The 14543-nt window shown below is 36.3% G+C and overlaps 1 protein-coding gene across 1 annotated transcript in view; it reads left to right on the plus strand.

Annotated features, from left to right (window-relative positions):
• GABRB1 (gamma-aminobutyric acid type A receptor subunit beta1) overlaps positions 1 to 14543 on the plus strand; it is a 394151-nt gene that overhangs the window by 116934 nt on the left and 262674 nt on the right. Inside the window, exon 4 of the mRNA XM_019025638.4 lies at positions 1314 to 1534. Within this exon, the coding sequence (XP_018881183.1) occupies positions 1314 to 1534 (221 nt within the window). The remainder of the gene's footprint in view (positions 1 to 1313; positions 1535 to 14543) is intronic.

Raw genomic sequence — 14543 nt, forward strand, 5'->3', positions numbered from 1 at the left:
AAAGTGAACTTTCTGTTTTTATTATGTTGAGATTCATATCAAAGACTTTAGGATTTTACTGCTGCCAATTTATTTTCCTTTAATGGGCAATTTTACCTTGTATTAATAGAGTTGTTAAAAACAGAAAACAACTAAAGTGCTAAGATCATTATTTGGAAAACCATTCCTTCCAGCAACTTGAGCCATTTATAGTGAGCCCAATATTCCTGTCTCTAACTGCCAGGGGAAACCTAAGTAGAAAGAAAAAGTTCAAGGGGATATCCTCTGTAATATTTTGCGAAGGTGAAGAAACAAACTTTCAAGATCAATTTCAACTCTGAATTCAAACCACTTCCTGAAATGAAACAGGAATGTGGTAAGAGAGAAGTGTTGAATAGTGCCACCGCTGAGGTTAGTCTTCAGACCAAATAAACATCTCCATTTGTATGTGCCTCATAACTACTTTTCAGGACTCATCCATCGATAAGTTATAATTCAAAGAAAAATCCAGATAAGGGCAAATTGATAACCTTTATGTGTTAAACGAGCAGTGTTCATTCAAAAGAATTTGGGGTTTGAAAAACACCCTTTCCTTTTCAGTGCATTCAGTTTTAGTTATTATTTATCAGGCATTCCTCTCCAAAACAGAACTGTAATATAATGTCTAGAGGTCAATGTTTGTGAACATAGATTCCTCTGCACAATTTCTCTTTATGGCCTTCCCCATGACATCATTACCTAAACTTCAAACTTTAAAATTCAATTACATCTATTTGCTCTATATTGGTGGAAATGTTTATATATACTTTCAAGTATAGTTCTATTTATTATTTATAATTTATTATTTATTTATTTATTTATTTATTTAACTAATTATATATATATTTTTAGAGACAAGGTATTGCTCCATCACCCAGGCTGGAGTACAGTGACATAATCCTGGCTTACTGCAGCCTCAGTCTCCTGGGCACAAGGGATCCTGCTACATCAGCCTCCCAAGTAGCTGGTACTACAAGCATGTACCACCACACCAAAATAACTTTAAAAAAATTATTTTTGGTAGAGATGAGGTCTCGTAACGTTCTGCAGTCTGGTCTTGAACTCCTGGGCTCAAGGGATTCTCCTGCCTTGGCCTCCCAAAGTGCTGGAATTACAGACATGATCCACAGTGCCAGGCCCCTAGTACTTTTAACCTATTGGTTACCTTATGCCTCTAGGTGCAAATTTTAATATATTCAAATGTAATCTCTTACAGGACATCCTACATGTTATTAAACCTTAGATGATAATGATAGTAAAATTCTTTTTTTTTTTTTGCTTTCTTTATTTCACAGGATTATACACTCACCATGTATTTCCAGCAGTCTTGGAAAGACAAAAGGCTTTCTTATTCTGGAATCCCACTAAACCTCACCCTAGACAACAGGGTAGCTGACCAACTCTGGGTACCAGACACCTACTTTCTGAATGACAAGAAATCATTTGTGCATGGGGTCACAGTGAAAAATCGAATGATTCGACTGCATCCTGATGGAACAGTTCTCTATGGACTCCGGTAAATGGCTTTATGTTGCATGTTTTAATGTTGTTGTTGTTTTGTTTCATTTTAAACTTTCGGAAGTGGGCAAAGGGGAGAGAAGCAAGAATATATAGTTGAATATATAAATGGGGTGTCATATACATATGAAGGTCTATTACTAACCCTCATGTAGTTAAGGGCTTTTTACAAATTATAGGCAACACATCAAAATTAACTACCAGTTTTACCAAGGAAATATCTGAACTGTAACCTGTTATTATAGGATATGTAACGTGGTGGTTCTTTATTCTTTGGTGTCACCTTTAGTCATTCTTTTGAGAAACAGATGAAACCTATATATTCACAAACTCATATATGCCTCAAATTTTCCTGTTGTTTCAGAGTGTTCATAAGCCCCGTGAAATCCTTCCATGTACCATGAACACTAAGCTGAAACTCCAATTACAGGTCAAAATAAAACAATTAATGTCTTTAAATTCACCAATGCCCCAAAACAATATACAAGTGAAAAAAATATATATCTGTGATGAAATTTCTAGTGGTTGGTTATTTAGTTGATAGCTTTGGTCTTCATTTGCACAGTAAAATAACATCAGTTGTTCTTGGCAAAATGATCTTTGAAATTTTTTCACTCTTTCTGTACCCCAAGGACTTTCAACTTCAGTTAAAAATCTCTGAGTTAAAAGTCTTTGGGAGAAATGGTAAAATAAACTAACAGTTCCCTTGAGTCTATTGATAGCTACAACAAAAACCTACTAATCCAAGATTGGTCGTTAATTATTAGTTATGGTTCATATACTATAAATCAATTGTAATTTTTCTGTTACCAATGTAACTTCCATCATACATGCCCAATGTGTAAAGGGATGAATTACCCTTCTGAAGTATTCTGGGAGAGTAATTCCATGACTCAATTTAATAGGCTAATCAACCATGACATGTGTAAGTATATGGATTAGTCAAGAATATATAAAAAGTTGATTCGTTAAAGAAAAGAGCAACTAGATTTTTTTTTGCAAGAAAGAATATGGTTTACATTGTCAGATTACAGAGTCTCACCTCAGGCATTTCCCAAATTATTACCAGCATCTACCAGTGGGAATAATACAAAGGAAGGAAAATATTTGAGAATCATGAAGTTGAATACATTTCATTTTACAACTGGGAAAACTGACACAGGAAAGGGAGAAGTACCTTATATAAGGGAATAATAAGATAATGGCAGAACTGGGACTAAAATCCGTGTATCCTGATTCCCATGCCTGTGCTTTTCCCACTCCACTGCCATTCAAGTGCACTTAGAAGTCAACTCCTATTTTCAGGTTGTACACCACTGCTTTAATCCCTTTGGAGCCAACCCAGTTCTTTGTAGCTTGTTGTCTAGTGAACAGACAATGACCTTTCCAAAGAGAAACACAAACCATTCGTCTATCATCTATGCTCTACTCTTTTTTCTGGCACCAATTTTCTCTGTAAGAGCCTCACACTAGTTCTCATAGCTTCCCTTTCTCTTCCTCTGTCTTTCCCACTTCCTCTTCCCTCACAGATTTGGTTTTCCTTTCCCTAAATGTTATCAATAACCTGGAAAGGCCATAAGGTATAGCAGAGAAAGTATGACATCTAGAGTCAGAGGACCAAGGTTGGGCATAAACTCCACAATTTTCTGACTTCTTGACCTTGAACAAATTATGTAAATTTGTTAAGACTTAGTTTTATCAGTTGTATAGTATATCAGTTGTATAGTAATGGGCTAATACCCTCTTACTCATTATTGGAACAATCTTATGAACTAATCAATATGACAATACATAGTAAGTCCTAAATTATATTTCTCTAAAGTAGTTTTGCCTTTTATAGCCTTATTAGGTACTGGGCAAACTGCATACTGAGGATAGTTTTCTAACTCCCAGGGGTATCAGTGATTAAAATAGAGATAAAGTTGCTCAATTAAAAATACACTAATTGAGTGCCTATTATCTGCCACACACTCACTATTTTGGCCCTGAGAATAATATTCCAGAAGCTGAGTAGAAATTTGCCAGTGGACATAGAGCTGAAAACAATAGATACTGGGTACTCCAAGAGTGGGGAGAAGGGGAGTGTGGCAAGTGTTGAAAAACTACCTATTGAGTGCTATATTCATGATTTGGGTGATGGGTTTAACAGAAGCCCAAACCTCAGCATCATGCAATATAGTCATGTTACAAACCTGCACATGTACCTCCTAAATCTAAAATTTTAAAGAAAAAAGAAAAAAAGAAACTTTTTGGTGGAATGCACTTGGGACTTTGAGTCAAGAGACTTGTGGCCTAACCAGTTGATGCCCTTCAGTAAGCCATTTCACCTCCCTGGGCTTCAGATCCACCAACCTTAAAAAAAAGTGATTGGATGAAACTGTTCCTAAATTTCCTACTGTATTAGTCTGTTTTCATATTGCTATAAAGATGCTACCCAAGACTAGGTAATTTACAAACAAGAGAGGTTTAATGGACTCGCAGTTCTGCATGGCTGGGGAGGTGTCAGGAAACTTAACAATCATAGCAGAAGAAGAAGCAGGCATGTCTTACATGGTGGCAGGTGGGAGAGAGAATACCAAGGGGGAGGAACCCCATACTTACCAAAAAAAACAGGTCTCATGAGAATTCACTCACTATCACAAGAACATCATGGGGAAATCACCCCCATGATCCGATCACCTCCCACAGGGCCCTCCCTTGACACCTGGGGATTACAATTTGGATTACAATTCAAGATGAGATTTGGGTGCAGGACACAGAGCCAAACTATATCACCTACTAAACCCAAATTCCATTGCTTCTGTGATCCTATGTATTAGGGCATGTTCATTTTAATTCCCCTGATGTAACATTTCCTAGTCTAAGAAATGACAGTCTGCATTTTTCCTAGGTAAGAGTCTTTTAAAGAATATCTGTTGTCACCTCCTAAGCACACATATAAGAATATCCTTATCATATAACATATTGGCATATTTATAGCTGTATTTATTTTAGGCATGAGTAATTAAGAGAATCAAACTTCTTGTCTTATTCCTTTCCATCAGTCCAGCTCATAGTCATCATCAATGGGTCCATATATTAATGATTAGGTTTTAGCAATCATGGGATCAATGAGATGTTCTGAATACACTGGAAAGCCTTTGGCTAGGTATTCCATAATTGTAACAGCATGTCATCAAACAAAATCAATTTGTTGCTATATTCAAACTCAGTAAGCTCAATATGAGATACTATAACTTAACTTACATGAAGCCAGAAGAATAGAGTCAGTTGTCTATTTTTGTGAACTATGTCAATTCAGATTTTTCACCAAAGGGATGGCACATAGTCCTGTAAACACTGTGAAATAACAGAATGGTGTCTGGTAAGGGACTGGCACTTCCAGAGGAACCAGGCTACTATGCAACAGATATTCGGCCCTTGGGAGAGACTTCATTCCTTGTGCCTCTTGCCCTTAGGTCACCCTCCTGTGACAAAACGTATTACACAAAAGAGTAACCCAGTAACCTCTAGTAATTCCTCCTCCATTTAGGTGGGGAATCTAAATAAAGAACGTCCATGATGTGCCGTAAGTTGTGTTAGGAGACCAGAACTTTAGTCCATGTGCCATGAGACATTTACCTTGGTCTTTTCAGAACACATGATGTCATTTCCTTTCTTACTCAAAAGCGGAGACTATACAATATCACCTCTGTCTATGTCACTTAAAATTCTTCTGTTTTTCCTCCCTTACTTCCACTTAACTTGGAGGAGGATTTTTCTCTTTTTTCTAAGGCTAATCTCTCCATGTCTGCATGTAATCTTCTTGGTACACACTCTTTACAGACTTTGCTCCCCCATTTTATCTACCTCTTCAGCCCTTCCTCTCTGTTGACTCCCTCTCTTCAGTTTCTGCTTTGAGCACCAGTTTTCTCACAGCTTTGGTTTCTTCTACTGCCTCACTACACATTACTCCCCTATCTCCAACAACATGGTTCCCATCCATGCTACTTTCCTATAACAACTCTGCCAAAAATTACCAAAACAATCACTGGTTCTCAATCTCTACTCTTGACTTCTCCGAATGCTTTCAGAATAATGACTGACTCTGACTTCAGGACTTCCAAGACCCAGCCCAATTTTTAAATTATTCTTGTTCTTCTGTCTTTTTGTTATTTCATTATTGACTCCTCTTTTGCCACTAATTGGGAACTGTAAGGATTCTTCACGATTTGATCAGTTTATTGAGTTTAACAGCTTTAAATATCTAACCTCCCAAACCACTGAGTTTCGAAAATTTCCAATTGCTCACTGAGCACCTGTATTTGGATTGCCTGCCAGCTCCTCCTCACATGACCTCTAGTTCATATCATTTGATTTTCTCAAAACTGGGCCGTCCTCCTTTCCCAAGTGCTAATGAAATTACCATTATCCCATTCAATAGACATAAACTTGAAGGCAACTGTAATTCCACGTCTCTTTTGTCACTGAGATTTAATCTGTTGCTTCTATTCCCCTCTATCTCAATCTTCTCTATTTCCAAATCACTTCTACCATCTAAATTAACATCCTCACTATCTGTCACTTCCTGGCCCATTTCCTATCTCAATTTTTCTCATTACTGCCATCTTATTTCTCCTAGAAAAAAATGGTTCCTCTTTCAGAAATCTAAGACCCTCTGCTTATTTCTGTAAACATATCTGAGGCATTTCAAACCTAAGTATGTTTTAAATATTTTATCCCATAAATATTTCATGGAATATACAGTTGACTCAGGAATAACATGGGATGAACTGCGTAAGTCCATTTATTGGAGGATTTTTTTTCAATAAAAGTTACACTGAATGTGCCTGCCTCTCCCACCTCCCTTTCCACCTCTTCCCTGTCATCCACTTCTGCCACCCCTGAGACAGCAAGAAGGACCCTTCTTCTTCCTCCTCTTCCTCAGCCTACTCAGTGTGAAGACTATGAGGATGAAGACCTTAATGATGATCCATTTTCACTTAATAAATAGCAAATATATTTTCCCTTCCTTATGATTTTCTTAATGACATTTTATTTTCTCTAGATTACTTTATTGTAAAAATAAAGTAAGACCTATAATGTAAATTATGTGTTTGTTGCTGTTTACATTATTAGTAAGTCTTTTTATTAGTAAGGTGTTATCAGTATGTTATTAATAGTTACATTGTGAGAGAGTCCATAGTTATACATGGATTTTTGATTGCATGAGAGGTGTAAGAGCCCTTAATCCCTACATTGTTCAATGGTAATTATACTACAAAAATTATTTGTCATTTCTCTAAAATTCAAATATAACTGGGAAACCAGTATTTTACCTGGTAACCCTACAGCCCTACCGATGCCCTCCCTTCTCTGCCCCCACTCTTTCCCCCCACTCCACCACCTTTTCCCATCTTACTTTTGCTTCAAAGTCTCTCTCAAATTCCACTTTCTCCATGAGAACTTTCACAATTTGCCTAACCAGATGAAAACTCTCTCTCATTTGATGCCCTACTGCAATTTAATCTTACAAATTGAAATTCATAACTCTCTTACAATGTTTTATCTTTCTGTAGTCATTTTCCACTGATGTACAGGATTGTGTATTTGTTGAAAATGTGAATTGTATTTCCTTAAACTTTGTATCCTCTCTCTCAAACCAAATAAATGCCCAATGAATGTTTGTAGAAATGAAATTAAAAATTGTAGGATGCAGTCACCTGATTCACAATAGTTGTCAGCTGCAACATTTTCTATATCTACATGATGGCTTTTAACCAAAGAGCAATTATCACTATTAATGACCAGATGTATTCTGCCTCTTCTCCAAACATGATCCAGATGGTTGCATACACTTATTCTCTCCAAGCCCTAGCCATGTGGGTGCTGAAACACTGTGTTTATCTTTCTCTGAAAATGGCAGGCGCGGAGGAATTTAATTCTGAGAAGACATTTAGTGGAGCATTTAACCTCTTTGAAAAAAAAATGCCTTTTTAAATTTTTTGCCTTCTCCTCCTAGCCCCTACAATTGCTTTTCTTTCAAAGTTCCACAGTGATCCTTCCTTCTTCTTTAACCAGATGTGAGCCCAGGGCCAGGTGGTTTTGAGGAATTAAAAATGAATGTGTGCAAACAGCTAGTGGAATGAGGAATGCTGTGGTTTGAATGTTTGTTTACTCCAAAACTCATGTGGAAATGTAATTGCCATTGTGACAGTTTGGAGAGTAGAGATATTTAAGGGGTGACTAGGTCATAAGGGCTCCATCCTTGCAAATGGACTAAAGCTTTTCATGGGAGTTGGTGTGCCCCCTCTAGCATATGTGTTTTGTCTCCCGTGCCCACTTTCTCTCTTTCTTGCTCTCTCAATTTCCCCTTCTGCCATCCTATGATTCAGCAAGAAGGCCCTACCAGATGCAGCTCCCTAGGGAATCTTGGATTGCTCAGCCTCCAGAACTGGGAGCCAGTAAATTTCTGTTTATTATAAATTACCCAGTTCATGGTATTCTGTTATAGCAACACAAAATGGACTAAGATGGGAAGTGAAAAGCCTTCCATTCCAATACTGCTCCACATTAGGTCTCTGTACTTGTGTTGTTGAGTGTGTATGTAGGTCTGTTATGCATACATTGCAAGTATATACAGAGTAAGATGTACATACAGTATCATTTTAACTAATATTGGTGGCAATTGTATCATGAAATTTAACCAAAACCCATGTAAATAAGTAATTGAAAATATATTATATAACAGACACTATGCTTAATGCTCACCTATATTGTCGTATGTAATCTTTACTACAACACTATGAGCTATGTACTACTATTAAGCTAATACTAAAGATTCCAACACTGGGAGATCAAAAGTAAATTTTACTGTCTCATAATTTGTTACTTCTTTACTTTTTAAAAGTAGGTCCCAAAGAGTACACACATTGCATTTGGCTGCTAAATTGTTAACATTCACATCTCTTTTACTCTACAGTTTCTTCTCTTCCCTTTTTAGCCCCCCTTGTAAATTATTTTTTGAAGAAATGATGTCATTTTTGTGATTATATTCCCTTATTGTAAATGTCTTTCTCTATCTCCATCTCCTATATTAAGACTTGATCAGATTTAGATTACCTGCTTTTAGGGTTGTGTTTTGGCAAGACTGCTTCATAGGCAGTATAGTATGCTTCTATGAAGGGACCCAAAATGCCTGACTGTCTTCTTTGATGATACGAAGATTGACGAGCAGATTCAGATATACTGACAGCGTGATCTATCCACTTATATTAATTTTAATGTAATTGTATTACTTCGCTGGGGCTGCTGTAACAAAGTACCACAAACTGGATAACTTAAACAATAGAAATTTATAGTCTCACAGTTCTGGAAGCTAGAAATAAAAAATCAAGGTGTTGGCAGAGTTGGTTCATTTTGAGGGCTCTGAGGAGAAGGTCTGTTTCAGACCTCTCTTTTTGGTGCATAAATAGCCATCTTCCCCCTGTGTCTCCACATAATCTTCCCTCTATGTGTATTTGTACTTAAATGTCCCCCTTTTGTAAGGACACCAGCCATCACCAGTCATATTGGATTAGGACCCACCCTAATGACCTCACTTCAACTTGATTACCCCTCTAAAGACTCTATTTTCAAATAAGGTCATATTCTAAGTCACGGAAGTTTAGGACTTCCACATATGAATCTGACGAGACACAATTCAACCCATAATAGCAACTGATAATAATTTTCTAAACCTATTTAGCATTTGCAAAATGGAGATATTCTATCATCTCTTCTTTATTTATGAACTATACTACTCTCTAAAAAAGGACTGAACTCACTGACTATTTGATTATCTTGAGGTAGAGTTTGTACAGTGAAAGCAGGATAAATGCTTGAGTGCTTCCTCTTATTTAGCAGTTTTCTAAACAAGTTATTTTCCCTAAAATCTTCCAAATGTGACCACCAAGGGTTAGTATTTTGTTGTCTCATATTCTTATACCTTCCTTTGTTTAAAAGGTAGCACACTATGCCAACCACTCTGTACCTTACAAAGTGATTTTGCAAAGCCACCATAAATGTGGAACGCATTTTTTTTTTTTTTTGAGACTGGGTTTTGCTCTTGTTGCCCAAGCTGGAGTGCAATGGCACAATCTTGGCTCACTGAAACCTCTGCCTCCCGGGTTCAAGCGATTCTCCTGCCTCAGCCTCCTGAGTAGCTGGGATTACAGGCACGTGCCACCACACCCACCTAATTTTTTGTATTTTTGTAGAAACGGGGTTTCATCATCTTAGCCAGGCTGGTCTCGAACTCTTAATCTCAGGTGATCCCCCTGCCTTGACCTCCCAAGGTGCTGGAATTACAGGCATGAGCCACCGTGCCCGGCCTTGAAAGCATTTTTAACCCAAGTCTTCTCACTCCAGAGTCTACACTCTTAGCCCTGGCATAAGGCATCTTACTGTCCCTGCACATCATTTCTAGGAAGACAGTTGTCTATGTATGGTGATTTCACTGCTCACCATTATAGAAATGAAAATAACTGCAGAAGGTAGACAGCCTAAATGGGAGTAGCTCTGCCAAGTGTGTGAGCTTTTAAAAAAATGTATACAATTTTTTTGGCTTTTCTAATTCATACTAATGATTCTAAATTACAAAGAGAAGCCATTCTGCTTCAGATTTTAGAAATGAGTCTAATGTTAACTAAAAACCTGTGGCTTGATGAGGATTTTGATAACTCCTCTACCATATTTGTTTATCTGGCTCTATTTCGAATCAATTTTTTTATATTCTTGGCAGTGTCTGACCACGGATTGTGTGTGAGAATAAAATCAATGGCTACACTTACTGAATATAAAAGAAAGACAGAGTTTTTCACTATTCCTTGGAGAATCATCTCATCTTGCCTTAGTCTTCATGATAAAGCAAAGTAAAAAATATGGGCAATTATCTTGATAATACAGATCCACTACACACACACACACGCACACACACACATTATTGATTTTTAAAGCAGTTTGGGGTCCTAAATATCTAACATTAGCTCTCTGTATTGATTATACACAGTGAAAGAAATTGTTTCTCTCTTCTACAGATTTTCCCTGTAGAGAAGCAATTATGATTACATTCAAAAGTCCTGGGCAGATCTCACAAGGCTTACTGTGAGATACGCTAGGTAAAAATACTGTGCGGTTGATTGCAGGAAATAAATATGAGAGTTGATGTAGTATTTGCAGAGGAAGCTTGGCTGTTATTGACAAACGCATCTTGTTAAGAGAAAGAAACCTGATATTTCAAATGGAAGAGAGGAACAGCAGACCGTACATAAAGAATAGGTAACTCAGTTTATTAGAAAGAATGCCTGGAGACTTTACAATTCCCACTAAAGGACACAGTGTTGATATTCCTCTCACAGTTTAGTTGGCTTGTATTTTAGAGTTTCATCACTGGAGTACAGAGAAAGCTATTCAAAATGTTCTCCAGTGAAAGAACTGCTATTTTTGCCTCTCAAAGTTTTTATTTTGATGTTCTTTATTCATTTATGTATATGGAAAACTTTATAATTAAATGATATTACGATATTTTTTTGGTATATATGGCATTGTAACCAAGTAAAATATTAAATGAGCAACTGAAATAATTATGCAGTTATTACAGCTATTGTGTGAGTATGTTATTTGTGGATGTATCACTGTGATTAAACCTTCCTAATTAAATTAATGCAGAAGATTAAATACAAACAGTAACCAAAAAAATAAGAGCTACATCTCCCCAAATTCCTGACCTTGATTGTATGTCTCGTGGAAGAATATCAAATGTCAATTCTCAAAAAAAAAGAAAAGACTTAGATAACGAATGTAAGAAAAAAAGGAAGGAAGGAAAAAGAAAAGAAAAAACAAATATCTCAGAAATGTTATGAATTTTACATCTTAGTTATATTATTAGAAATGACACCACTTCTTGAGAAGATGTATCAGATTCTGACAACCATTTATGAAATTTTTCAAGTAGTCTTCTGCAGGACTCTCATCTTATTTCATTAAACCGTCATTTCAAATTTAGTATTTTAGTACCACTTCCATGATTTTTGCCACAACAGCACATCATTAAAAAATATTGACTTGTTTACTATTTATGTATGTATTGATGTGTATACATTTATAAATTCATACATATTTTTAAAGAAAACTTTCATTAGCTCTTTATATGGGAAATCATTATTTTTAAATATACATTAAAATACATCTAAGCAATGCATTTTATTAAAATTAAAAAATTTGTATTCATGTTCCATTTACAATGATAGTTCCTCATTTATAGAATTGAGATAATACTATTGCCTATGTAACACATGTTGCTTACATCATCATTATCAAAATAAAACCCTAAGTTTTCCTTATAAACTTTTTGAGCACGATATTAAAGCTAGGTTTCCTTCAATCAATGGTATGTATCCCAGATTGTGAAATAGTCATCCAGAAGCCACCATTTGGCTGGGTTGCAATTCAACTTCTATTTTATGTATCAAAGAGTGTTTCTTAAGCCTAAAATTCCACTGTTGTTTGTATATCAAATATAATAATAAGCCTGGTATGTCATTTCTTATTTTCAAGTGTTATGGCATTATAACACTCTAGATATAGAGGTGTCCTATTTTGTATCCATGTAACATGCTGTTTATGGATTATGCAGCATCCCATCATCATTTTGGAAACAGTACTTTACTTTACACTAAAACAGAATGTCACAGAGGTTTTCAGGAATGATAAGTACCATTAAAATACAATAAACATATTTTTAAGGCTAGAGCTTTTAGAAAAATATTGGCTTATTTTTGTATATCAATCTAAGTAATCTGATTGAAGTTAATAGGATATATTTACAGTAAGCTTAATATTGCTTTGTTACACCTAAAAAAGTAATGGAACAACAAGTACCATATTTACAGGAAGTAGTGCCTCATCCTCCTGAGTGTTTCAACTCACAAAACACATTTTGAGAAGAAAATAGGCTTTGCCTAAATAACTCTTTTTTTCCTTACCCCTGCTTGTAAACTGTGAGTGTTGCTCATTAAGTAGAGCATGCTTTGGCCTTTCCAGCACATGCAGTTCTACTAAATAAGCAGCTTTATGTTTAATGAAGTAGGCCTTGCATTTCTATATCTTCTAGGACAAGTTTATATTTAACTTTTTTTTTTTTTTTTTTTTTTTTGAGATGGAGTCTTCCTATGTCGTCCAGGCTGAAGTGCAGTGGCACAGTCTCAACTCGCAGCAACCTCCACCTCCCAGGTTCAAACGAGTATCCTACCTCAGCCTCCCATGTAGCTGGGATTACAGGCATGTGCCACCATGCTCGGCTAATTTTTGTGTTTTTAGTAGAGACGGAGTTTCACCATGTTGGCCAGGCTGGCCTTGAGCTCCTGACCTCAGGTGATCCACCTGCCTCGGCCACCCAAAGTGCAGGTTTATCTTTTCTAAATCTTTTTTCTTCTTTTTAATAAAGACAGGAATAGAGCTATTAGGGTAGAGCCCACCTGTAACAAAACCACAAAGAACTGGAGCTGAGAGAGCTGCCTGGTCCATTTTCTTCTATTTGCAAAGTAGTCGTAACCATTTCAAGATAGTAACAATAACAAAAATTCATGTAAATTCTATTTTTTAATTAAATTCCCAAATTCTTACCCCTTTTTAAATAAAGTTGTATAAAGTTGCTTAAAGCAGAGTTGTTTGTTCTTTTTAAACACCAAAGGATTATTGAAGAGAGAAATTTTTTGTTCTACAATACAAACAACTATCTGCTTTGAATATTTAGATGATTAAACTTCAGTAACTAAGTGGAATCTGAGGATTAATGAGCCCCTTAAGGTGTTATCACCATATATATGTTATTTACATGTTTCTGCCTTTTCAACTAAAGTATGGACAACACTAGGACAAAGGAATTTCATTTCTTTTGGTTCAAGAATATCTTATTTTCCAGCACAACAGACATAGGGCCTGACAACTACTCAACATTTTCTGAAAATATTTAAGACACGAAACACAAGGCTTAATGGCACAAAAATGGAAAACTGATAACAAAATTAGAATTATTCATTAAATGCCTCCTAATGTGACATGATATCTACAAGTCACTTCCAGATTTTAAAAAATCACAAAACTCAAAATTCTAAGTTATTTTAAAAGTGATGTCTGCTGCATTTGCTCAGAAGTGCCTCAGGCCCAAAAATTGTTCCCAAAGACCTCACTCATGCTTCGTTTATTTGAGTTTTCTACCTGTTCTTGTGCCCCGTTCTCTCTTCTTCCTGTTGTATCCTACATATCGTTAGCTGATTTGCTTTTCTAAAGCGCAATTTCATCACACTGCTGTCCTGCTCAGAAACAGATTGATTCTCCATTATCCACCACATCAAGATGAAATTCCTCTCCAGACTTGACACTTCTCAATTAAATCTACCCTTGTTACATAGTCTCAAACATAGTCTCTCATTTTGCCTAACCATGAAACTTTATATCACAACTATTGTTTTTCCTTCATTTTCCTTAATTACTAATCAGAATTTTAATTCCAAGTCTCTGTTCAATTGTTCCCTTTTTTGTTTTTTTTGTTCCCTTTTCTGGCTTTTTGAAAGAGTGAAACAGTATTTCACTCTGTTGCCCAGCTGGAGTTCAGTGGTGCAATCATGGCTCACTGCAACCTCAGTCTCCCAGGCTTAAACAATATGCCTGCCTCAGCCTTCCAAGTAGCTGGCACCACAGGCACATGCCCAGCTAATTTTTTGTGTCATCATTTATTTTTTGTAGATATGTGTTCTTCCTATATTGCCCAAGGTGGCTTAAACGCCTGGCCTCAAGCAACCCTCCCTCCTGGGCCTTGCAGTGTTGGGATTACAGGTGTGACCCACCACACCCAGCTTTGCTTTGTTTCTTTTTAACTCAACAATAAATATTTTTCATTTTCCTTTTAACTGTACACTGCTCATCTTCCAACTTCTATAACTACTTCAACTCTTGTAGATCCCCCTCCTCACAGTTCTATAGAAATT

This window comes from Gorilla gorilla, chromosome 3 (assembly GCF_029281585.2).
Source record: "Gorilla gorilla gorilla isolate KB3781 chromosome 3, NHGRI_mGorGor1-v2.1_pri, whole genome shotgun sequence".
Classification (NCBI taxonomy): Eukaryota; Metazoa; Chordata; class Mammalia; order Primates; family Hominidae; genus Gorilla; species Gorilla gorilla.